This window comes from Cervus elaphus, chromosome 11, assembly GCF_910594005.1.
Source record: "Cervus elaphus chromosome 11, mCerEla1.1, whole genome shotgun sequence".
NCBI lineage: Eukaryota > Metazoa > Chordata > Mammalia > Artiodactyla > Cervidae > Cervus > Cervus elaphus.
The window spans coordinates 8,912,660-8,936,888 of NC_057825.1; the positions used below are offsets into that span (position 1 = coordinate 8,912,660).

A 24,229-nucleotide genomic window follows, 5' to 3' on the forward strand; every position below is an offset into this window, starting at 1 on the left:
TAAAGAAGTTTTTTTAAAAAAATGTACCCCAGGGACTTCCCTGGTGGTCCAGTGGTTAAGAATCCGCCTTGCAATGCAGGGGACATGGGCTCCATCCCTAGTCGGGGAACTAAGATCTCACAGGCTGCAGGGCAGCGAAGCCTGTGCGCCGCACTGCTGAGCCCACACACCACAACTAGAGTCTGTGCGGCAACGGAAGAGCCCGCGCTGCGTCCGGGATCTGACACAACCGGATGAATGAATGAATGAATGAATGAACACATAACGAAATAAACAGTGAACATGAACAAAAACTAAAAGTGTACCCCAGATAACACATTAAGAAATCAAATATGTGTGGTAATGCTTTAAAGGAACAGTAAACAAATCAGGAATGTGGTTATGGGGTGCAAGTGGGTGGGAGAGAGACAGAATTAGGAAGACAACCCTGGGAGGGAGGTGTTCTGAGGCCTGCGGAAGTCTTGCCATTAGGCTGGGTCGGGGGCACGTGGTTATTTGCTTTATTGCTGTGGTTTACACCTTATGTACGTGCTATCAGTAAGCTTAAGCGTACTCGCTATTGGGCTCCCCCAGCGGCTCGGCGATAAAGAATCCACCTACAATGCAGGAGATGCGGATGAGGGTTCTATCCCTGGGTTGGGAAGATCCCTTGGAGGAGGGCATGGCAACCCATTCCAATATTCTTGCCTGGAGAATCCCATGAACAGAGGAGCCTGGCGGGCAGTCTATAGGGCCACAAAGAGTTGGACACGACTGAAGTGGCTTAGCACACACATGCACGCATGTATTCCCTATTAGCACAGACGATTTTAAGAAATGAAATTCCACAAAAAAATCATCTCAGGCACCGAGAGTTTCTATGGGAGGAGAGGCATTTCTGTAACACCCTTCTATGCAGCCCCTTTGTATGCCATCGCAGGCAGGCACTGTGGCTTGTTTCAGTAATCCCCTGCTGTGGAATATTTAGTTGTTACCATTTTTTATTATTATATACAGCAGACAGCAGGAATATTTGGTTGAAAGTAAATTAGAGGTAAAAAGTATTAAAAAAATAGAAGACCTTCTTCCTTAGGTCTAAAAACTGGGCAAAAATACTTCAATGTTGCAAAACCTTGCTGCGGGAAGACCGCATTTGCCAGACATGGTATGCAATCCATTTGTCCTTCACACCAAACACCTCCCCTGCTAAGGGGGTTTGACCCAGGTCCCTGCTACCCGCTGCAGGGCTGCTGCCTCCCTCAGACCATGCCCCCAGCCCCCCAGATCAGGACACAGGCTCTTGTTCAGGGCAACTGTCCCTCTCCTGACTGCCCAACCCCCCAGAGCCATGACTGTCTTCGTGGGGCAGACACCGAGGAAGCGCCAGTCTCTCTCTCCGCCCCACCGTCTGTGTGGCCCACTTCAGGGCTTCAGTTCTTGTCACTCCTCGGGGCCACCTGAGTACAGGTGAGCTCCAGGCGCCATGCCCTCAGAGCCAAGGAGGGGCCCCAGGCAAGCACCGCGTGACCAGGGCAGAGGAGGGCAGGAGGCTCTTCCTCTCCTAAGGTGACCTGAGGCGGCACCTTGTTCATCACCTTGAGGTGAGTGTCAACCCAGGACCCTGGTCTCATCACGGGGATGGGCAGTTATATTTGCTTAACATGAAAAACATGCTCTAGAAACCTCAGAACTGTAGTCTCCTGTATGCTATTTCAGAAATGTTACGTGCACCACCATGCATGTGATAAATATGCAGTGTTTTAATACAAATGAGATCGTCCTGACATGTGTTTTTACACTTAAGCTTTCTCACTTGTGACTTGCAGCACCTTTTAGATGATCACACACACATCAGGGGCTGCACAGTAGGGACATACTGAGGGTCAGCAAGGTTTCCAGTGGCTTTTCTTTCTTTCTATTAAGGACAATGCTGCAGTGAACACTCTCACCATGAGCCCGCGTGTGTATGTGTCAGCATGTGCCCAGGGACAAATTCCTAGCAAGTGAGTGGAGGGACTCAAGTGCAATTTATCTTGAGTTTCCCTGTGGGGCCTCAAATTTATCCCTGTATCAGTCTTGCCCTCCTGTTCTAGTTTGTCAAGGACTTTCTGCTAATTCTGCCGTCGAGCTTCTTGTCATGTCTAATTTGATCAGCTTGTCATACACATCCTCATTTATGTTACAGATGAAAACCCTGAATGGGTGCACACTGAGCACAGAATCACAGGACATGCCACTAGAGACCTCCCTCTGCTTCGTGAGAATCACCCTGGGGGCCGAGAAGCCTGTGACTGGGCTGTGACCAGCACCACGGAAGCCCCGGCCCTCCCAGCCCCACACGTCTGGCCTGGCCTCCGCACCAACTTCCTCCTCCTCAAAGCTGCCTCCATCTAGTCCAGCCCTGATGTTCGCTCTCTAGACAGAGGAGAGGGACCCGGCTCCCCCGCCGCCACCCTCTTCCAGCTCATCCTAGGGAACAGGTCAGGGAAGTTCACGGCTGGCTGGGAGCATTGGTTCTGGTCCCAGCGGCCCACATGCTGCCTGGGCTGGTGTGAGTGCTGGGCGGCCACCTCTCTCACAAGCCTGGACAGTGGAGTCTCTGCTTCCAGGCCTCTGGCTCAATGGCAGGAGGCTCAGCAAGTCAGGGGCCCTGGGGATGCCTGCGGTGGGACAGCTCAGGGGTGGCAGGTCTAGACTCTGGTGTCAGGCAGGAGGGGGTGAGACCTCACTCACCAGGGGGCCTTAAACCAGGGTCCACCACTTTGCGAGCCTCAGTGACCTCAGCATAAAACGGGGACAATTCAGGAACCTACCCCACAGGGATGCTGGGAGGATTCGGCCAATTCCTGCATGTAAAGCATCTCGCCTCAAGCCTGGTCCTGGGACGGGTGTTGTGGGGGTGGGAGTGAGCCTCAAGCCAGGGCCTGGCAAACCAGTGGTCCCATTGGTTCAAACATGCCAAGGAGTGGGGAGCCCCACTCACCAACAGCCATGGTTGGCTCTCAACAAGTTAGCTATTATCCTTATTCCTAAGGGTTGTGGGGGGCAGGGAGGTACTTTGGTCAGGTTAGAGGATGCCCAAAAATCAACTTTCAGGGGGATGATCTCAATAGATGCTGTAGCCTGACCCATGGGGCAGTACCTCACCTGCCACCTGTCTCTGATGGGATGTTTTTGTGGTTTTTCCTTTAGTAGGAAAGACACAAGAGACAGGTTCAAAGTTCTAGTCTGAAGCTGGGCTTAGTTCTAAGCCAGGTGGGGGGTGCCCTGTCTTGTGGGGAAAAGCTGATCAAAAGAGAGTCCCTGGGAGCCTAGCTGATAGTCTCTGGGGGAAGGAGGAAGGTGTGTTTTCTGTGGACTCTTGGCCCGAGGGTGAGAGAGGATATTTCAGGTGACAATCAGGACTTTGGTGACTTTACCTGAGGCCTGTTGCTTTTACATGCATCATCCAAATGCTTGTGCCACAGGATTGCATGGAACCGGGAGCCAGTCTGGAACTTGTAAACATTGCCTGGTGGTAGAAAGGCCACTGGTTAAGAGGAAGGTCACATGGGAGGATCTGCCTGTGGTGTGAAGATAAGCGTGAACCTGGGTGACTACCCTGGGGAAGGTCAGGAGCAGCCCAAGATGAGCTCAGGGCATGTGGAGTAGGAGGCTCCTGTGCCCCCGCCGCCCCCATCTCTCTGGACCAGGGCTCTTGACCATCTTTCCCGCCATGGGGTCTTGGGCTCTGGGGAAGCCTGTGGATCCTTCTCAGAATAAGGTTTCAAATGCATAAAATAAAACAGACTACTCCAGCTTCGAAGTCACTGCCTCATCCAGCAGTGACCCCGAGGCCACAGCTCCAGGTAGACGGGCCCCAGCAGTCACAGGTGAAAAGGATTCCGACAGCCACGTGCCATGCGCACTGCTCAGTGGACACATCCACCACGGTCTAAGCAGCTTTTAGGGAAGAATGAAGGGACCCTGTGAACATCAGAACCTGACGTGAAGGGAAAGCAGCAGCCTCAGAAGTCCCTACTGTTTCAAAACGCGCATTTAGCCACAGAAGGAACAGGGCAGAGAGAGGCTACAGGCACCAGCTCTGGCCTGCCACCTACCTTTGTCGGGATTATTCAGCTGGAAGATGTCCGGGTGCTCAGGATCGTCAGGCAGCTGCACCATCCAGCCCACGACAGAGACCTTCTTGCCAGGTGTGGATTTATACTGCAGGGGAACAACAGCAAAGTCAGGAGGCCCTCCGCTCGCCTAGGAAGGCCCACCTGGGCCAGGCAAGCTTCCCTCCCATCCCCACCACCTTTCTCCGCCTTCCCCCCACACCCCCAGCAGTTCACACGACAGGAAGGCCCAGCGCAGAGAGTTCTTTCATGGAACATACGTGCTTTCTGTCTGTGCCCCGCAACGACTTGGCTCCGTAGTACAGGAGGGTGGATCCTGAGAGTATGACCCAGTACCTGGTCCATGAAGACAGCTAGGGAGGAAGGGGAGGCAGAGTGACAGTGTTGCAAGTGGCAGGGGTGGCGTCCCCAGGCTGCCTGATTAGAGACCCCGGCACAGGGATGGAAGGGCGGCCCCTCCTTGAGCGGGGCCAGCGTAGGTCTCCTCTCTGCCCGCCCTCCACCCCTCGGTGCCACTCCTCCGGGGCCCCAGGCAGCCAGCGGGACTCCTCAGCAGATCATCAGCCCCAGACCTCCCTCCCCTTCCTGGCTCCTTTCCTCCCAGAGCCTTTCCTTTTCCCACCATGTTTAGTGCCAAGGCACAACTTCTATGAGTTCGGGTGACCCAAATCCAAGAACGTCCTGGGGAAAAATGGACAAGTAGAAACCACAGCTTGGAAGAATTGGAACATCTGTGATGGGCACTCTTGGCTGAGAGTGAATGGCAGCACCTCGAAAGCATTTATGGCTAGAAGGGGTGATGCCCAGCAGGGCCAAACTGGTGGTGTAGCTTTTGTTTCTCTAGGCATAAGGCCTGGAATCCCTGGTTTGGGGCTCCACTCATTGGTTTGGAAAAGCCAGTTCTGCAAAAGCGAAGCAAATATCCCATCACGGAAGGACAGGGGTTCAGCAGACTGCCCAGCATCACAGCCTGGGGGGCTCCTCTTCACGCTGGTAGGGGCGGGGGTGCTGCGTCGTCTCAGATGATGAAAGCAGTGGCTTTCAGACGTTTTTGATGACACCCCCACCAGGTGGTCATGGTACTGTGTGTTGAACCAACAGAAGCTTCATGAAACCATACTCATCTGTATCATGTGTAAGAAACTCCAACATCTTCCAGTCTATTCTATTCAAAACTATGGGTCATGACCCCCTGGACTGACTTCATCGCTTTACCAGTGGGCCAACCAGCGTTTGGGACAACAGTGCTTTTAGGATACTATCTCGCTCTGGTTTCTGGAAGACTGGGGCCTGGCTGTAGGTACAGAAGGGTGGCAAGCAGGGCTGTAGAGCAGACCAGATACAGGGCCTCATGTCACAGGATGCTGCGTGACACTGAGTCCAAGGGACAGAGTGTGGCCCAGGGCTGGGGTGAAGATGCTTCTCCTCACCCAAGAACCTCCTGGCACCTGGAGATGGGGAGCTTTTAGACCGGCCCCCGGACTAGGGGCCTGGCATCTTCATGCTGGGCATCGGTGGGAGGGAGCGTCTCCAAGTGGCCTCGTGGGCAGTGGACGGGGGCAAGCAGCAGCCGGAGCAGGAGAGGGAGGCCAGAGCGGACACCGGCAGATGCTGCCTGGAGACGCAGCTCACAGGCGGGTTTGCGGGCAGCTAGTCATGGCTGTCCCAGAGAACGAACAAAGAGGCCTTTGCAAGGGGCTGAGGGGTCATGGAGCCAGGGACCTCTGGGTTCGGCACGGGGTGACCTGGTGGCTAGTGCTGGAGCCTGAGAGGTCTCTCGATCCCTGATCCCTGTCCTTTCCACCACACGTTTCATGATGCTCCTGAGCGGGGAGGGGATCTGCATTGGCAATACTTCCCAGGACGTGCTGACCATCTCAGGCACAGAATCCACCCTGACTCCCGGGGCCTCCAGGCTTCCACCTGCCCTCAAGATAATCACACAGCGACGTCCACCGCCTGCTCACTCTGTGCAGGGCCACACACATGACCTTCCCGCCCAGTCCTCCAGGAAGTAGTGACTATTTTATCCCAATTTACAGATGTGGAAACTGAGGCCCTGCCCACTCGGTGTCGTGGCCAGGGCTGGGACCTTGGTTGGCCGGTCTCTGGAACCCACACCCGCCCTGCTGCCTCTGCACTCACCGCAGGCTTCCGTCCCTCCTTCAGCAGAGTTTTCCTTCTCAGAGGCCCCTCCATGGTGGGGGCCGCCGCAGAGCTCCCCAATGTACAGATGCATGGGCCAGTGGGGCTGGGCAGGGGGAGAACATGGGTCAGACATCACCCAGAGGAGCTGGGGACAGGCACCCTCTCACCCATGGGGCCCACGGGCCCCCGACTGCCAGGTCCAGGTCCAGGTCCACAGACCGAGAACTCAACAGGGCTGAGCCGGGCCCAGGAGGAAGGGCTCTGAGGCCACAGAAAGCCTCAAGGGAGACGGCTCTGGGCTCGCCCACAGCTCGGAACGTGCCTTTCCCTTGTCTTTCTGAGCGCTGAGCAGCTCTAGGCTTGGGGACCACGCTCGCTCCCCGTAACCCAGCTCCTAGCATCACCCACATGGTATCCTGCTTCCTCTCCCCCTGCGGATCTTGGGACCCTGCAGCACCCTCTCCTCTCAGTGAGGAAGTAGGAGGGAAGGGGGTGGAGTAAGAAGAGGGCGGGGTGGGTGGGGGGACCCCAAATCCTCATGCCCTGCACCTTTGCCTCAGGGCGTCTCCCTCCCCCTCTGCCACGGGGATTCGGGCGCCACCTGCAGGTGAGGAGCCCCAGTGCAGCGCCAGCCCAGGCCTCCCTCCTAAGCCCTGGCTTCGGCTCCCTGGATGGCACCTCCTTCAATGCCGCACTGAAGCTGAGCTACTTTCCCTTGGCATCCCAGAATCAGTGATCCCATGCCCTAAACATGCCCGACTGCCCAGCTCAGCCACCCCACCCCCGCCTTATGGCAGAACTTGGTCATCCTTTGAGCAACTGCCCGACCCTCTCCTCTGGCCTCCCTGCGTCCTCTCTTGCCTTCCTCCCATGCTCTCTGCACACCACAGCCAGGATGACCTGGGTCCTGCCACTCCCCTGCCTCTCCATCCCTCCCCCATGTAACCCATCCAGAGTCTCTGAGACCACCCTCCTCACAGCCTGCTGGACCTGGCTCTGGTCCACCTTCTCTGGCCTCACCTACTGACCTCTCCCATCTCTCACTTGATACAACTCGGACCCTCCTTCACTCCTGGAATCACCCTGCTCCTCCTGCCTCCCGGCCCCATGGGCTGTCCTTGGGCTGTGGGTCCTCTTTTACCCCATCGCCTCCCTTCCCTTTATCTGGCTAGTTCCTATCACTCTTCTAGTCTTTTCTGCAGGGAGGCCCCCTCTCTGGACCAGTAGCACCCGTGATTTTCTATTCCATTTCTGTCTCAGCCCCATGGACCGAGGCAGAGGCTGTGTCCGTCTCGTGGGCAGCCTTGAACACAATGCCTGGCGCCCAGCAAGCGCCCTGGAACTACTTGTCGAGTAAATGATCACATGAGTAAATGAGTACCTGTAGACGCAGCTCCGGGTTCTGGGAGAATTCCGGACTGGAACGCGCCAGTTGGGTCCCAGTGTGGCATAGAGATGTCCCCTGCTTCAGAGGAAAAGAGCTGAGTTTTAGCAACAGCCTGGGAAGACGAGCCCCTCGTGGAGGAGGTGAGGGCATCTCAGACCATGTGGTCATGAGCTCCGGAAGCCTCAGCCCCAACTCCTCCCCTGGCCTCCTCGTTTACACTGCAACACATCCGGGGTACACCTGGAGCACAACATCCCTGGAGTCTCCATCGGTTGGGTCCCCAAGTCTCCAGGTAAGTGCTTCCTCAGCCTTAAGTGTTCAGCTTTCTTCCAGCGACAAGGGGATGACTAAAATCTGTGTACACCCCTCATCCCAATGTGAGGTTGAGAGAAAACACTGTGAGTGAGGGTGAAAGTCGCTCAGTCGTGCCCATATAGTCCCAATATTCCATGGTCAATCCAATTAAAAGTGTATACTCATGGACACAGAATTGTGGGCTGTCTTGCATGTTGGCCCAGGGCGGAGGGGGTGGGGCATGTGTAGCATCAGTATCCACCAGGTGCTACTGAATTCCTCCGTTTGCTGCGTCTTTTCCATCGGACAGGCTCCTTGCTGGCCCCAGACGGTCCCCTGCAAACCTGCTCTGGATCCGTTTCATGGTCTAAGAGTTGGTGCTCCAACTCTTAGAGAACCCTCCGTGGGCTCCCATCTGGCCTCTCTCTCACCCGTAGTTCCCCTACAGTGAGCCTTCCAGGGGAAAGTGTAGCATCCAGGGCAGGTAGGGAGCTTAACCTTTTTGGGGGTAAGGTTTCCATCTTTCTCTCTTTATCCTTTTCTTTCTTAGTAGAATGACTTCCTGTGTCTACTTGGTCCTCAACCTTCTCCCCATCTCTGCAGTACGCTGCTGCTGTTTAGTTGCTAAGTTATGTCTGACTCTGTGACCCTGCAGACTGCAGCCCTCCAGGGTCCTCTGTCCGTGGGATTTTCCAGGCAAGAATATTGGAGTGGTTGCCATTCCCTTCTCCAGGGGATCTTCCCGACCCAGGGATCGAACCCCCATCTCCTGCTTGGCAGGTAGGTTCTTCACCACTGAGCCACCAGGGAAGCCCACAGCATAGTCTGTCCCTGGGCTATAGCCCTCCATTGGCAACTCAGTTTATAAAGTCAGACAAGGCCCACACTTCCTTTTTAACTGTTCCCTCTATTGTCCACTGCCAGTCCCAGGTTGCTGCACGTTGCCCTGTGGCACTGGACACCTGGGGGTGGTGTGGGGATGTCCTCACTCGTCACAGCATCACACCCTCACTGAGCTCAGGTTTCTCTGAGGGGTAGCTGTGTTGCTCCCTGCCCCTCCATCCTCCGCTCAAGAAGGAACAGTTCTTAATGACATTCTGGGGTTTGTTGTCCAGAGGCCCAAGTTCAAGGTTGGTGGGAGTCTGACGGTCATCCAGGTCAACTGCCCTGGTACCCTGTCTTCTTCGTCCATCAGCCACTTCTCTGTAGGTGACAAAGAGCTGCAGCACGTGCTCGGTCCCCCAAGTCCTCAAGTGTAACGAGTCTCTGCCCTTTCCCCAGCCAACCCTGGTGATATGATGGTCACAGGCCCACCCCGCCCCCACCATGAGCTCAGAGGCCCTGGCACCCTCAACCTCCGGTCCACAGGTCAGAACTGCCTCCTCCCTTTATTCACACCTGGGTGTGACACAGCCCAGTGCTTGAGCAGGCTGTGTGGAGGCTTAGAGACTGCCCTGGGCTTGCCTCTCTCCCCAGTCATGGCTGGGGTCCCTTATGAGGCAGGGCAGGGTCTGACAGTGAACTTTCTGCAGCGACACTCCTGTGCCTGGAGGATGCCTCTTGGTTTGATGTGCATTCCCGCTCTGAGCTGTAATCTCTCTGGAGTTGAGGATGGAGCCTCCCTTTGCAGAGCTGGATCCTCTGGCCCCTTCTTCTCCACATTTCTTCTCATGAATCTTTGCTCCCGGCACCCCAGGAGAATGTGTGGTGACAGTGGACTGTTCCAAAACAGGGTCATGTGCTGGTGGGCGCTGCCGCCTTCTCTCCCCTTTTGTGAGACAGTCCGTGGCTGGCAGGACTATTGATAGAGAGTTTTAAGACCTCCGTCCTCCCATGGACGGAGGAGCCCAAGGCTACAGTCTATGGGGTCACAAAGAGTTGGACACGACTGAGCGACTTTACTTTTCGTTCTACTTTAAGACCTGCATCTTCCAACCAGTCTAGCCTTCTAAGCAGTCTTTCCTCATGTTCTTCCTGAAGGAGTGAGGTGCCCCAGAGCACAGTGGACTGGCGGGATGTGCAGGGATGCCGGGGGTCACTGGGGTAGCTCATGGGAGAGTCACTAGTGAGTGACCGCTCCTGTGCATCAGGCCATTGATTGTCTCATGGGAGCTTTGTTTAAGCAACACTGAACGGGGACCTGAGGCTCAGTTATGTGAAGACACTGAACCGAGGCATGTTCAAAGCCAGGGTTTGAACCCAGGTCTGTCTGACTCTCCAGGCTCCTTCCACACTTTTCAGAGTGGGAGCCAGGTTGAGTTGTCGCATGTGGAGGAGTTTGTCAGGAGGACTGAGTCTGTGTTTGGAGCCTGTGGGTGGCTCCCTGGCCTTCTGTTCTCAGAGGCACCAATTCTTGCAGGTTTCTGTCATAGCGCACAGTGAATGGGCTCTGTCAGTGTCTGTCAGGTGGGATGACCACAGATCCTTAGCCCCTGGGTCTCCTGGGGTGGGGCCACCCCCCAGGTCCATCGCACCCCCCCCCCCCGATAGAGTCTTCTCCTGGTGGTTCAGGCTGCCTGGCACTTAAGAGTAGCTGCCACTGATCGCCTGCTTACCATGAGATGGCTGAGTGCTCTCAGAGCCTGCTCCTCCCAGTTCTGTGGCGGGGGGTGGGGAGGCCACCGTCCTCACCCTGTCTTAGATGAGGAAACTGGGGCTCCAGGAGGTGAAGCCACCTACTGGCCTGTCATTAGGGATGGGGACACACGTGCTCACAAAGGGAGGATGTCTTTCCCACAGGAAGCCGAGGGCCCCTGTTGGTTAAGTTGCTCCAAGTCAGGGGGCGGGCATCAGAGCCCACTCCTCCTGGAGCCTGGGGAATGACCCTGGCCTTGAAGGGCAGTGGAATGGTGACTTTTTGCCAAGGCCAGCTTTTAGGAGACTAGAAGCAGGGTGGTGGCCGGCCTTTCCTCCCAAAGCAAGCCTCGCCAGGCTGGAGGAGGGCTGTGACACGTGGGGTGGCTCTGGCTGGGTCTAGTAGAGAAGAGCCAGGATCTTTAGCCACTGGAACCAGACCATCTGATCACATCCCTGCTCTAAGAATGTTATTTGAATGTTCAGGACCAGAAAATGCAAAACGAGTGGGCAGTGGTATTTGGTGAACTCCAGAAATCATGGGACATCTCCAAATGACACAGGGAGCTCCCATCTCTAGAATCACAGACACCTTTTCCAGCAGCATGCTGAGAACAAGTGGCTGAACAGAATGCATCCCAGGAAGGCCATTCTATGGGTCCCTCTTGGGGACAGATCTTGGTGGGATGGAGGCCTGCAGTAGGCCACCTTCCTCATGGGAAGTTTGGTCTGGGAAATATGTGGGCTTGCAACCAAGCAGAACCTCAGTCCCAAAGGGTGTTCGAGAAGATGACGATGAAGAGGAGGAAGATAAAGATGATAGGATGATGGTGAGGATGAGGATGATTGGATGATGGGATGATGGTGATGACCGGGATGATGGGTACCAGGCAACTGCTAAGCAGTCCTGGGTCATTATCCTGTTTTATCACAGCACTGTGGGGCAGGCACTGTTCTTATCCCCGCCTTATAGATAAGGAGTCTGAGGCTTAGAGAGGTGGAGTAACTTGCCCAAGGTCACAACACTGGGAAGAGAAAGATGGGAAGTGCCAATGAAGTAGAAGCAGCCAGGGGTCTGCTTGGACCAAGAGCATCCTGAGAATTCAGAGCAGCCAAGACAGGTCTGAAAGGCACCTTCCCCTCAACATACATGAGGTAGTAGGTATCTCAGGGGTTAAATTTCATAAAGCTCTGAGTTCCTGTTGCTGGTCCAGGAAAGGAGAGCAGGGTGGAGCCTTGCATAACAATTACACTGAGGCCTCAGTGTAATCTTGTTTTAGCAGATGTAGCATGCACCCCACCCCCTCAATTCTTCTATCTCAGGTACACAGAGATGCTGGTCGAGTGTTCCTGTGGAAGGGTCCAGGTGATGCTGTTCAGCAGCAGTGTCCACCTGCACCAGTAAACCCTTGCCCACTGGACCAGAGCTTGGTCCCAGCCACTTCCTAATGACTCATACTCATCTGCAGGCAGGAAGCTGCCTTCTTGAGTCTGCTCAGCCATGCTAAGGACCACACATGTCCCCCAGCTGTCAGCCCCCTGGAGGGAACCGGCAGCAGGCTCTCTGCTCTGCAGGCTTTTTGCAACTCTCACCAAGCAGAGATGCTGAGCCCCGACACACAGGCACCATGAGAAACCACATGCTCCCTGGATAATGGTCACAGTGTCCCCCGGCCCCTGGGGTTTTCTTTCCACGAACAGGCACTAACCAAGCTTGGGCAAACCAGCAGAAGCTCACCACTGCCTCCCTGCCCTTCCCTGCACGCCTCCTCCATCAGCTGCTGAGTCTCCATCAGAGACCTGTCAGCAGTACACGGGTGATGCAGCCATGGCCACCCCAGCCCTTCCTGAGCCCGTGCCAGCCTGAGGAGGGGGTACCAGTCTGGGAGACCAAGAGCACCCATCAGCAGCTCCCAGACAGGCAGGGGAGGCCCATGTGGGCTGGCATCCCCAGCAGCTCTTCAGCCCCGCCCCATGCTCAGTCCTGCCCCGACCCTGGTGTTGGGGGCTCACACGGTCACCCACTTGTTGCCCAGGCTGAGTCCTCTGGGCCCTGGGACATCCCTTCCAGCAGTTTTTGTTAGAGGACTTTTGCTGCCTGGGAGTCACATTCTTCTCTGGGCAGTGTCCCTGATCCACTGAGTGGGTCCCTAGGAGCTGTATTTGTACTGGATGCTTAAGTAAGGGGACAGAACAACCCCTGATCCAAGCCAGGTCAATCAGGTTTTATCTCTGGCAATGAGGAATCAGATAGGAGAGGCTGACAGTCAGGCTCTGCAGCTCGGTGAAGCTCTAACATGTAAACTTGGGAGCTAAGAGGTGTCCCCAATGTGAGCTGAGAGGTCTAGAAATCTGGGCTGCAGACACAGTGGAAAGCACAGTAGATATGCACAGAGAGGAGTAACACGAGGTGGAAGGAGGGGCCTGCCCCCCTTGCAGGTCCCGACCCTGAGGGGCTATAGGTGCTGGACACAGAGGTCACGGGCAGAGACTTTTCAGCTACCTGGGAAGCTGCAGCAGCTAGCTGGCAGGGCCCAGCCCTTGTCTGTCAGGGCCCAAGGACAGGGTCAATCAAAAGGCCAGGGACTCTGCCCGCTCTTCTCTCCCAGAGGAGCCTGAGCTCCTGGGTGGAGACTTATTTACCAGACTTCAGTTCCTGACGCTGAGAGCAAAGCAAGAGATGGTGCCTTTGGGGGGAACCAAAATCAGAAGCTTGGCGCATCATCCAGCTGGGCTGCCACCCAAGGCAGAGCAGCAGGATGGAGGCACAGAGTGGAATGGACCTGGGAAACCAGACTGAGGGGTGAGCAGGTGAGGGACACGAGCCTCAGGGGGGCTACTGGGCCTCAGCCACAGGGGGACGGGGTGGGGTTGGGGTGGGGCAGCGAGGCCCTTGGTGAGAGTCATCCTGAAAACACCACCCTTACTCTTGCACTTCAGTTAAAGTGGATCCCTCGCCTCCAGGATCACCCCCCCAGAACCTTGCCTCCCTCTCCCAACACATGGCAGAGTTTGGGGCCCAAGAGGCACCCCTGAACCCTGGTCCATCCCAGGGCATCTGCCAGAGTCCCCTGACCTTCTCCAGGAGGGAGAGGAGTGTTTTCAAAGGCTCTGCCTTGGGAATGGCAGGCCTGGGGCTCTGCTGCCATGATTCCATTTTCTTGGGGTCTCCCAGAGGATGCCAGGAGATTTCAGAGGCTAAAGAGAGTACAGGGCAGAATCTGCATTATAGAATCTCCCCTACACTCCAGAGCACCCGTGGCCCAAGTGTCGACAGCCCTCACTTACAGGTGCCTTCCCCACAGTTCGGTCACCCCGGAGGCCAGCAGGCATGGTGGACACCTGCCTTCATGCAGTCCATCCATCCCAGGATGACTGAACTGCCACATGGGGGACTCTCTCTTCACCCTACCCAGTCTTAGACTCCAGGATCGCTTGCTTGCTGGCAAGAGGTTCCTACTGAGTGAAGTTCATATACATCCCAAAGTAAGTTCCCTGACCAAAGCAACTGCACTTACATGCCCAGATCTTCCTGTGAGCATCCTCCCTGTAGAGGTGGGGGCATCCAAGGCTCAGAGAGGTTGAGAGACATGCCCAAGGTCACCGAGAGCACAAGCAGCCCTGACCTCAGCCTCCCCCTCCCCCAACACGGCTGACAACATCCAGAAGCCACCATGACCTCCCCCTGCAGAGGCACACCCAGAACTCCAGAGACCAGGTTCATCGTGGACCCTACCGCTCCTGCAGAGCCTCAGGGATGCTCAGCATCCCTGATGGAGATCCTCCATCCCTGATGGAGGAGAGGCTACCTCTCCTCCCAGGACATGGCTCAGGCCTTGCAGCCTCCCCAGGTCCCTCGACCCCCGCCCCCGAGGGCCCACTCTAGTCCTTTTCACTCGGTGTCCTTGGGCTTCTGCTGAACCATCACCTCTACAGAAGTCACCCCTGAAGCCGCCGTCTGACTCGATCCCCCCTGCTAGACTTTGCCATCATGTCCTCTCCCTGACCCTCTGTGCACCTGGCATGTTGACCAAATCTATCTCCCACCTTGGCCGTGAGCTGTGACCATCCCCCTGCTGCAGCCTGCCCCTCCCCCAGAAGCCAGGGTTTGGGGGGTGGTGGTGGTACAGTTTCCTCTCCTGCTCTCTTCCCCTCTCCCACCAGAGGGGGCTTCCTCCAAGGAGCCCTCTGCCTCCCAGGCTTTCCACCACCTGTATTTTGGCCAGTTCGTCCCGTGAGAAGGTTCTTCCTCACAGGCTAGAGGAGACAGGAGGCTGAGTATTTCGTAATGAACTTTGTGACCTGCTTCCCTATTTTACCCCTTAAAAGGTGACCCTTTAGCCTTTCTGATTATGTCCTAGTTTTAAAAAGTTAAATGTTACTTTTTCCTGGGTGAAAGAGAAACATTTAGCACTTGTAGAAAATTTGGAGACTACAGAAAAAGAAAATAAAGGAAAGAAACTCACTCAATAACTCTACAAGCAGAGATAACCAAGATGAATAATCCCATGCACTTTCTCACACACACACACACACACACACACACACATGTTCATCCCTGTCATCCACTCTGCTTTCTCTAAAAGCCTCACTTAAAATGTTTAACTCCTGGGCTGATACTCTTGTTCTACTCAGGCACAGAGAAGCAGCTGTTATCCCTTCCCGACATGCCTGCCTAACAATCGCGCTCCCCTTCCTCTTTGTGAGGAGCCTGAGGTTGGCTTGAGGCCAGCCTGAGGCAATGTCCACAGCCCCTACATTTCAATTCATCAAGGACTCGCAGCGTTGAAAATGCCTTTCAGGGCCGTCCCGTCCTTTCTTGGGAAGGCAGACATGATGCGGGGCTCTGTCGCCTTTGTCCCACTCCCAGGAAGCCCGAGGTGAGAGAACAGCAGGTCGGGGACGTGAGGGGGGTCCCACGCTTGCCCCCCTCCCCAGTGACTCTCTGGCCTCTGGTTCCCCGGAGGTCCCTGAGCCAGGACTACCACTCTGTCCTCATTCTGGGCCCTGACGATAGGGGAGGGTCTTTGGGGGTCTCTGAGGGCTAAGAAATGACCCATACCACCAGGGTCTGGCCACTTCCTGGCTCCCATTTCTTCCCATCCCTCCCCAGCACCCAGGCCTGTGACTCGCTGAGGCTGAGCTGGATGAGGGACAGGAAATGAGCAGAGCTCGGAAGTGACCCTTGAACCCCCACTCCACAGGCCCAGCAGGAACAGGACCCAGTGGCCACACCTGGCCCACTCCCACAGAGAGCAGCCCAGAGGGTCACCAGGATACTGGGGGCTCCAACACGCCCGCTCTTTAAGATTGGCCACTTAAGTCCAAGCTCTGAACTGCAGAGGATCACCCAAGGGCGCCTTGGGGCCCCAAGGCTGAAATATCCAGGAGTGTGACCCAACCCGGGGAGATAAACTCACAAGATGGGCCACATGACCGCCCCCTTAGCCAGACAACAAGAACCATCCTGCTGGTCTGTTCACATGGCCTCCAGGCTGACTGATGTGGCCTCAGACCAACCGAGGGGTATGTGCTGGTGGTGGTGGGGGCCACTGGCCTGGGCTTCCCTGCCACGCAGGCTCGCATCTGCTTCCAAGTGTCTCCCTGGCCAAGGCCAAGTTTGTCACTAGGGTTGGGGGACTGGTGGGCAAGTGAGTTGAAGGTTGTACCCTGTTAAGTTTCAGGGCTGCGGGGCAAGGTGCTCTCCCCCTGGCCCCTGCCTGGCCTCTGGGGACTGGGGAACTAGGACCTCTTCCCCTGTGGCCCAGCCCTCTCCTGCACCCTAGTCTCTGGTTCCGAGGTCACCATCTCCTCACGCAGATGTAAGGATGCAGGGAGAGCGCATTCTTATAGCGTCTGCCGGGAACAGCAGGCGGGGGTCCAGGAGGGGAGGCTCTGTGGGTGTACCTGCTGGCCTCTGGGCCCAGGAAGAGTGAGGCCCGGCTCCCAGGAAGAGGGAATCTGCTCCCCTTCAATGAGCAGGAGTAAAGTGGTGTGGGGGAGGCCAGGGTGGAGGGGGGTCTGGTGGGTAGGGCTCCGGGTAGGCAGAGCCCAGGGGAACTTAGGGTCACTGCACTGTGAGAGAAAGAGCAACGTTTTGCAAAGATTTCGAAGGTGAGGTAAAGCCTCTCCAACTCTGCCGTGGGGCGAATGTGCACATGCTTTTGAGGGAGCGGACTCTTTCTGGGGGACATGAGAAGAGGCTAGTGCAGGACAGAAATGGAGGCTGGAGCCTGGGCCACGGGGGTGGGGGGGCACCTAGCGTCTGGATCGTCAGGGCCGCCTTGAATCTCCAGAGCAGGCGGTCTCCTGTTCCCCTCAGGAAGGAGGGGCCGGACTGGGCGCGGGGTCCCAAGGAGATGAGAAATGGGGGTAGGGTGCTGTTTCGAGGGCCCTGGAGGCAGGCTGAGCACCTGCACTGGGGCTGCGTGGGCGGCAGGTGCTTGCCAGGGAGCTCTCCAAAATGGCCTGTTAGAGACACTGGACGTAGAGTGAATCCACCGCTAAACTCTTAAGTTGAATCTACCGCTAAATCCCAAGCGGAAGAGAAAGAATCCGAACGCTAAAGCGTGCGGTGTTCCCCTCTGAGTGGAACACAGCACTGTGTCCCTGAGGGAATTCTCTCACCCCCTTCCTTCCTGGCAGCTCCCATCTCAGTCGTGGGGACTCAGCAGGAACCATGTCCGCCACCCTCAAAGACTAGCGAGGTGTTTGGCAGGGAGAACCTGCTTAATAAACAGCTTTGAATGAATGAGTGAGCGAATGAAAGAAAAAATAGATGAGTGAATGAGTGAGCGAATGGATGAGTGAATGAATAAATGAATGAAGGAATGGAGGAGTAAATGAATGAACAAATGAATGGATGAGTAAACAAAGGAATGAATGAGTGAATGGGTGAATGACTGAAGGGATGAATGACCGAAGGGATGAATGAAACATGAGCAGGTCCAGGCCTGGGTACTATTCAGGCTTGTGTGTGGCTGGGGAGACTCTGGGTTGCCTGTAAGCCCCCTTTCCTCAGGGTCGCCCCAGGAGTCCCCTGATTGGTGCTGAGTCAAACTTCCGCCAGTCAGATCTGATGTCTGCCTGCTATCTGTCTGGCTCTCGCCCCCTGCTGGGGTAGTGGGCCCACAGAGAGGGGGCCTGTGCTCCCCAAATCAGAGCCCGGCAAACGTCCCTCCAGGAGGCCTGGGGCGGGACAGAAAGAGGAGCTCCGAGGGCTTAGGATGTCATCTCTCCCCACCCAGCCCCCCAGCTAGGGTATCACCAGGACCGACAGACAGGCTGAACGACGTGCGGCCAGGTCCTGCAGTATCACAGAGGCTCTGGCTGAGGCATGGTCATGACCACATGGGCCCTGCGGTCGGGGGGGGGTGGTGGTGGGGTGGATGTGGGTCTGCTCTGCCCCGCAGGGGCGGGTGAGGCAGGGCCACGCCACCCGTCTGCGCCTTGCTGTCTACAGATGTGAAACAGGGACATTTTACAGGTAATCCCCGTGCCGGAGGGCTTGAGGACTGGGAGAGACCAAGACAGCGCCTGGTACACGGGGAGCCCTCAACAAAGGTCACTGTCCCCGTATCCTGTCCCTCCGCCCTGTGGGGCCCCGCCCGATGGGCTGCACCTCCCCTCTGACCATTTATGATTGTGGGGCTGAGCACCAGGGGAGGGGCGCGGGTGTGGGTGTGTATAACTGTGAGGGTGTGCCTGTGTGTGCCTGTGGGCCCCTGTGTACACAGGCTAGAGGTGGGGCTACTTTGCAGGACGATGCAAGCCTACTTCTGTGTCACTGGATGCCCCCTACTCCCCCAAGAACTTGAGTCCCCACAATGCCCTTCACCGTCGGCGGCGCCAAGGTTGCGGGAGCTCCCCGTTCACAGGGTCCCTGTCTTCCCAGAGCCCACCTGGTGCCTGGCACAGAGAAAGTGTCAGCACGTGGAGGAGGGAGGCGCCGGGAGGACTTCCTGGGGCAGACGCACTGGCTGCAGGGAACCTTGGGCAGAGTCCCCTCGGCTCACCGGCGCCCAGGAGGGTGGGTGTCAGCCCGAGGCCACAGGGATGCAATGCTCTCAGACCCCACCAGGCGGAGCCACATGTCCGTCTCCAGACCCACTTCTCAAGCTTCTGCTTTCGAGAACCCACATCTCAGTCCTCCGTAGCTCGGCCTGAGGGAGAGGTGCCTGCCTCCAGACTCCCGGGACGACTCTGTACCCGAGGATGAGGAGGGCCACCAGAGCAGGGGGGCCCCCAGGGAGGGCCCCCCCACCCCACGCCCATCCTGTTCGGGCGGCCTCCCTGCCCCTGGGCCGCGCTGACCTGCGGAGCCATGGGGCAGCCCCCGACAGGCTGGGTGAGGAGGGTGGGGCTGGTCTCCAGTCCCTGGGCTGCCCCCCTCCGAGCGACTCCCCGGGAGGGAGGCCCAGCCCAGGCCACACTCACCTTTCCAGCCCTGAAGACATCTCTTCACTAAACTCTGAGCTCTCACTACTGCCTGGAAAAGGAACACAGATGAGTGAGCAGGGCGGCCTCACAGGAGCGGGGGGGTGGCCTCGCAGGAGTGGGGCCACTAGAGCGGCCTGTTCTCTGCCGGGCCCAGGCCCCGAGCTGCGCGGATGTGCCAGAGGGACACCGCCTGACCCGGGGGTGTCGGTGTGGCTCGGGCTCTGCTCTGCTGCTGCTCTGTCTGACACTCGGCCCACCCCGTCCCATGGTTCCCAGGTGGGCCTTCCTCTCCCTTCCCTGCCCCCTAAGTGCTGTGTCTGCCCGCACACCAGTCCCCGGGGTCAGGACCCTTCAGACTCTGTCTTGGCCTGGCCTGGCTCCACCACTGCCCTCCTTCTGGCCCAAGGGAAACTGGGGCCAAACAGGGGCCAGATGAGCACTTCTTCCTTCAAAGGTCAGGGCTGGACTAAACGCGGGCCACAGAGCAGCTGCTCAGCACTGGACAGAAGCCCCCACGGAGCGCCTTTCAGAGCCCGGGGCAGTGTGCACACAGAGGGCTCGGCTTTCCCCTGGCCTGCCCCCGCAGGGCTGACTGGGACTCACCAAGGCCCAGCTTTGGCCACAAGGAAGCAGAGAGATTTTCCTTGGAGGTGCCTGGGTTCTGCCCTCTCTGCCTGGGCTGCCTGCTGGCACCACGGCCGGGCAGTGGGAGTCGGGGGGGGGTGGTCCCAGGCCCCTTGGCAGTTCCAGGACACAAGGACCAGTTCAGCCCCAAGCAGGGCCCAGGCATACAGGGCCGTGAGCTCCCAGCTCCAGCTCCAAACAGAAAAACCTGAGTGTTCGGGAACTGCCCCGCCTGGTGACCTCCCGCCTGGACACCGGACAGCACAGCATCTGACTTGGTTTTCTGTCTCAGGAATAGCAAGGCTTGGGCTCAGGCACAGCTCTGAAAATCTCCTGGATGTAAAAGAGCTGTTCTGCTGCCCAGCCCAATGCTCTCGGGCCGGCGTTTCCCAGGCGGGCTCAGAACCCCATCCCAGGGGATTCTCCAAGGAGAAGGGTTCCAGCCCAGACAGTGTGGGAACCTTCGGGCTCAGCTGACTCCCGGGAGACCCACAATGCCCATCAGTACAGTCAAGTCTCCGGGAAGAGACCCGCCACCCTGGTTTAACCCAGCCTTTCCCCAACTCACAGACCCTGAACTCTTCTCCCAGCTGCACCTAGGAACCCCGGGCTACACTGTCCCAAGCTGGCGGAAACCCCTGACCGGGTCCAAGGAGGAGCACCTCCTCCCTGGACGGACAGCAGACACGGGCTTTGCTTGTCACACACTTTCTAGGAAGTGGGAGCAAGGTGCCCCCTTGAGGCCACACTGCCTCAGAGACTGGCCCCGTTTCATGGGATGGGAGATTCCCGCCCGATTTTCCTGCATGTACCACGTACCTCTTCCTTCCCATGCGCTGGGGCCCTCCACCCTACTGGTCTCTGTCTAACCTGCTGCCAGCCCCGGGAGGGCTCCCTGTTAAGACAGACACACAGACACACAGACTACAGAAGCACAGCACACTGAGGACACGGCCAGCGGAGAGCACACCTGTCTGACGGCAGAAGTGACTGGGTGACCTGGACTCCACGGGGGGATGGACCTGTGACCAGAGCTCAACGCCATCCTTAGCTCTGACACCACCCGCCATCCTGGCCCCAGCAGCTCAGCTTCTGTCTTTCTGTTGACATAAGCACCATTTCTGGCTGAAGTTCAGACATACGTTTTCATCCCAGAAGGTCAATTTTTCATCCTCCCTTACTTTGGCTTCTCGGTATGAAGACAAGCACATGGGGAGCACCCCGGGGCCGCCTTGCTGCCATCCCCAGGCAGTCTCTCCTCCTTTGCCCTGCGGGTCAGGGTTTGTGGCTCCCCAAGGATGGAGCCCCGCGGGGGCAGCAGCCACCAGGCTTTGGCAGTCGCCTGCCAAGGACTGTGGGTCTCAGGTACATGTCCGTCCTCTGTTTCTTACCCCTCTCAGGGCCACTGGCAGGATGAGGACAAACCCAAGGCCCTTTGTAAAGCCTTGGAGACTGGGAAGCAAAGGCCTCTTTGGCTCTGGCGACGCCTGCGGGGAGCCCTCTCTGCAGGGGGCTGCGGGGCCCCCGGGCACTGCAGTGACGGACACAGACACAGACACGCCGAGCCGTGGCCCACCTGCTGTCGTGTGCAGGCCGGGGACGCTTACCGAGGGAGAGTCCGTTGGTGACGGCGGAGGAGGAGGCGAGGGCGAGGCCCCTGCGGGGGCTGCGGGACTCTAGGACACTGTCGTCTAGCAGGTGCCTCGCTTTCTCCGATGGGAATGTCGCGCTTTTACTCTCAACTACACTCAACTGACACATCATACTGGAAAACGGAAAGGAAGAAAGAAGGCAAAGCTCCTTATCTATGGAGCAACAGTGGGTCCACCTGCCCCAGCTGGAACCAGGGCCCTGAGCAGAACGGCACCACTGCGGGAGAAAGACCCTCACCCAGAACCGCAGTTCTATCTCCTCATGGCGTGACCTTGGGCAAGTCACATCGTTTTTCTGAGCCTCAGTTTCTCTGGCAAATGGGGACTCACGCTACTCACCCTGCCTGTCTCCCAAGATGACTGTGAGGCTCAGGTGAGCAGATGGTGCTTTTGAGTGATGGGGTCAAACAAGCAAAAAGATGGCTGCCGCTGTGGTCAGCACACCTGCTTCTGGAGTCATACACCTGGTCCAAGTCCTTGCTCCAGCCTCACCCACCACTGCCAGGCGCTTCTCCTGTCGGACCTCCTGGCCTCATTCTTACACCATGAATCAGGCAGTGCCTACTCCAGAGGCCTGTGGGGGCCCAGCGAGAGGAAGCTGGACAGGCACGTGGCAGTGTATCCAGCACCGAGCAAGCTCCGAACTCTCGGAGAAGCAAGCCTTTTCTCCCCCAGGCCTAGCCTGGGCTGGCTGAGGCTTGTGTCTTAGCGGTAGGAGGATGAAACGAAGGAAGGAACAGAGAGAAGGAGAGAGAGAGGGAGAGAGGGCAGAAGGGACCCAACTGCTCAGAGTTCTGTGCCCAACACCCTGGGGACATGCGCACAGCTGCCCAGCCATGCTAAGGACCACACATGTCCCCCAGCTGTCAGCCCCATGGAGCCGGGGGAACCTGCAGCAGGCTCTGGGCTCTTCAGGCTTCCTGTAACTTTCAGCAAGTGGAGATGCTGAGCCCTGACACACAGGTGCCATGAGATACCACGTGCTCCCTGGAGGACTGTCATGTTGTTTCCTGGACTCTGGGGTTTTCTTTCCACAAGGAGGCACTAACCGAGCTTGGGCAAGCCAGCTAGAAGCCCACCACTACCTCCCTGCCCTTCCCTGCACGCCTCCTCCATCAGCTGCTGAGCCCTGGAGACCCGTCACTAGTACACGGGCGATGTAGCCACGGCCACTCTCGCCCTTCCTAAGCCCATGCCAGCCTGAGGAGGGGGCACCAGCCTGGGAGACCAAGAGTGCCCACCAGCAGCTCCCAGATGGGCAGGGGAGGCCCGGGTGGGCTGGCATCCCCAGCAGCTCTTCAGCCCCGCCCCATGCTCGGTCCTGCCCCGACCCCGGTGTCAGGGGCTCACGCAGTCACCCACTTGTTGCCCAGACTGTGGCTCTTCCTGTGTCTCGGAACTGGGGGTGTGGGGAGGCTGCCGGCCACAGAAGCGTCCGGACAGGTGGGCCGCCGGCTGAACCTTGCGGAACTGGAGCCGCTGGACGGACCTGTGAACAGAGCACAGAGAGTGAGGCGAGGGGCTGGCGGGGCTCAGGGGAGGTGGGCTGGGTTTGGGGGTAGACCCCTTGCTCAGCTGACAGGAGGGGGCAAGGTTCCCCAAGCCCTGTAGCTGTCTAATCACGAGACCCCGACCCCTCACCCCCAGCTGCCAGGCACGTTGTGATACACGTAGTAAGCTTGACAACAGGCCGTCAGGATGGCCAGAGTCCTGCTGTGCACAGCGTCCCTGGCCCGACAGCCCCGCTGCTCACGTGGAGGAGAGCGCCATGGATGGACAAGGGGTGGAGGCGGGGGTCTGCAGCCTGGCCTGTTTCCCCTGGGGCAGTACTTCTCATAGCCACCCCGCTGGGGGACAGAGTTGAGCCTCAATAGTGTGACTTCTGAGTCCAGGTCCAGGGCCCGTACCCCTGTGCCCTTCCAAGGCCAGATTCTCTTCTGAAGCACATGTCCAACCAAAAGGGATGTGTGCAGGGCTCACTGGGGGCAGTGGATTAACTGGGAGAGAGAGCACAGCCAGGCAGGCAGGGTGTCAGACACCTAGGCCCATCTGTTATTGCCTGGGTGACCTTGAATGGGTTGCTTCCTCTCTGAGCCTGTTTCCTCATCTGAAAGGTGGGAAGAATGCACTCACCCTGTGGGTAGCCGGGAGAGGTCTTGGGGTAACATAGGCAGAGTTTCACAGTTAGTGCTCACTCTGGTTTTATTATGATAATGTTACCCTGTCCTCCTCAGCCCCAGTCATGGGGCCAATGGAAGGTCATCAAAGCCAGGGGGTTGGGGTCACAAACCCCACTGAGCAGCATGTGCTGAGAGGCTGAGCCCTTCATGTTAGCCACATTCACAGCTATTTTCTGTGGGGCGTGGTCTAGGCCACTGTTGTCTCTTTAGTTTCTGTGGTTGTGATTTGGGAAGGGAGGTCTTAAGGTGTTAACCAAGCTGGGTTCTTGGACTCGAATCAACAGAAACGGATAAGAGATCAGACGAGGAATTCAGGCAAGGCTTTAATCAGACTCACAAGGGAGCAAAAACAAGCAACAGGTTCCCTTGCTTGCTCCCTGTGGGAAGGCGATCTGGTTCCTTAAATGGGGTGAGGGCAGGTGCAGATCAGTGGGTCAGGCCAGAGGGGTGGCCTAGGTGGTCTGCCCGCCCCCTGGTGGTGCTGCACAGACGGATCACAAGCAGTATCCTGCTCCAGGCACCTCAGGAGTGGGGGTAGGATTTTGGCCCTTTTGTATCTTATTGTTTGAAATTTGCCCCAACTGCACATGCCTGCAGTTATTTTTAGTTCCTCATAGTTTCTTTGTATCTGCTGCTCAGGAGACGTTTGTCCAGGTCAAGCACTGCAGTAAAGAGCCCCAGGTCCCAGTCTATGTCAGAGGGAGGTGACCCCAGATGACAGCTGAGCCATAGCTACCTGGGCCAGACACTGGAAATGGGAGCCAGGGTTTCTGCAAAGGGGCTTGGTCACTTCCGGTGGAGCACATCGAATGCGGGGCAAACAAGGGGGCTACT

The 24,229-nt window shown here is 57.4% G+C and overlaps 1 protein-coding gene across 9 annotated transcripts in view; it reads right to left on the bottom strand.

Annotated features, from left to right (window-relative positions):
• Positions 1-24,229, bottom strand: part of RALGPS1 (Ral GEF with PH domain and SH3 binding motif 1) — a 298,169-nt gene that overhangs the window by 5,566 nt on the left and 268,374 nt on the right. For 6 of the 9 annotated variants that reach the window (XM_043916818.1, XM_043916815.1, XM_043916816.1 and 3 more), the window contains exons 13-20: positions 22,578-22,704; positions 21,171-21,328; positions 18,937-18,988; positions 7,627-7,710; positions 6,243-6,348; positions 4,358-4,450; positions 4,080-4,185; positions 3,399-3,490 (exon numbers count right to left, since the gene is read on the bottom strand). In XM_043916818.1, the coding sequence (XP_043772753.1) occupies positions 3,399-3,490; positions 4,080-4,185; positions 4,358-4,450; positions 6,243-6,348; positions 7,627-7,710; positions 18,937-18,988; positions 21,171-21,328; positions 22,578-22,704 (818 nt within the window). The remainder of the gene's footprint in view (positions 1-3,398; positions 3,491-4,079; positions 4,186-4,357; positions 4,451-6,242; positions 6,349-7,626; positions 7,711-18,936; positions 18,989-21,170; positions 21,329-22,577; positions 22,705-24,229) is intronic. The other 3 variants (XM_043916821.1, XM_043916823.1, XM_043916822.1) reach the window with 3 other exon arrangements.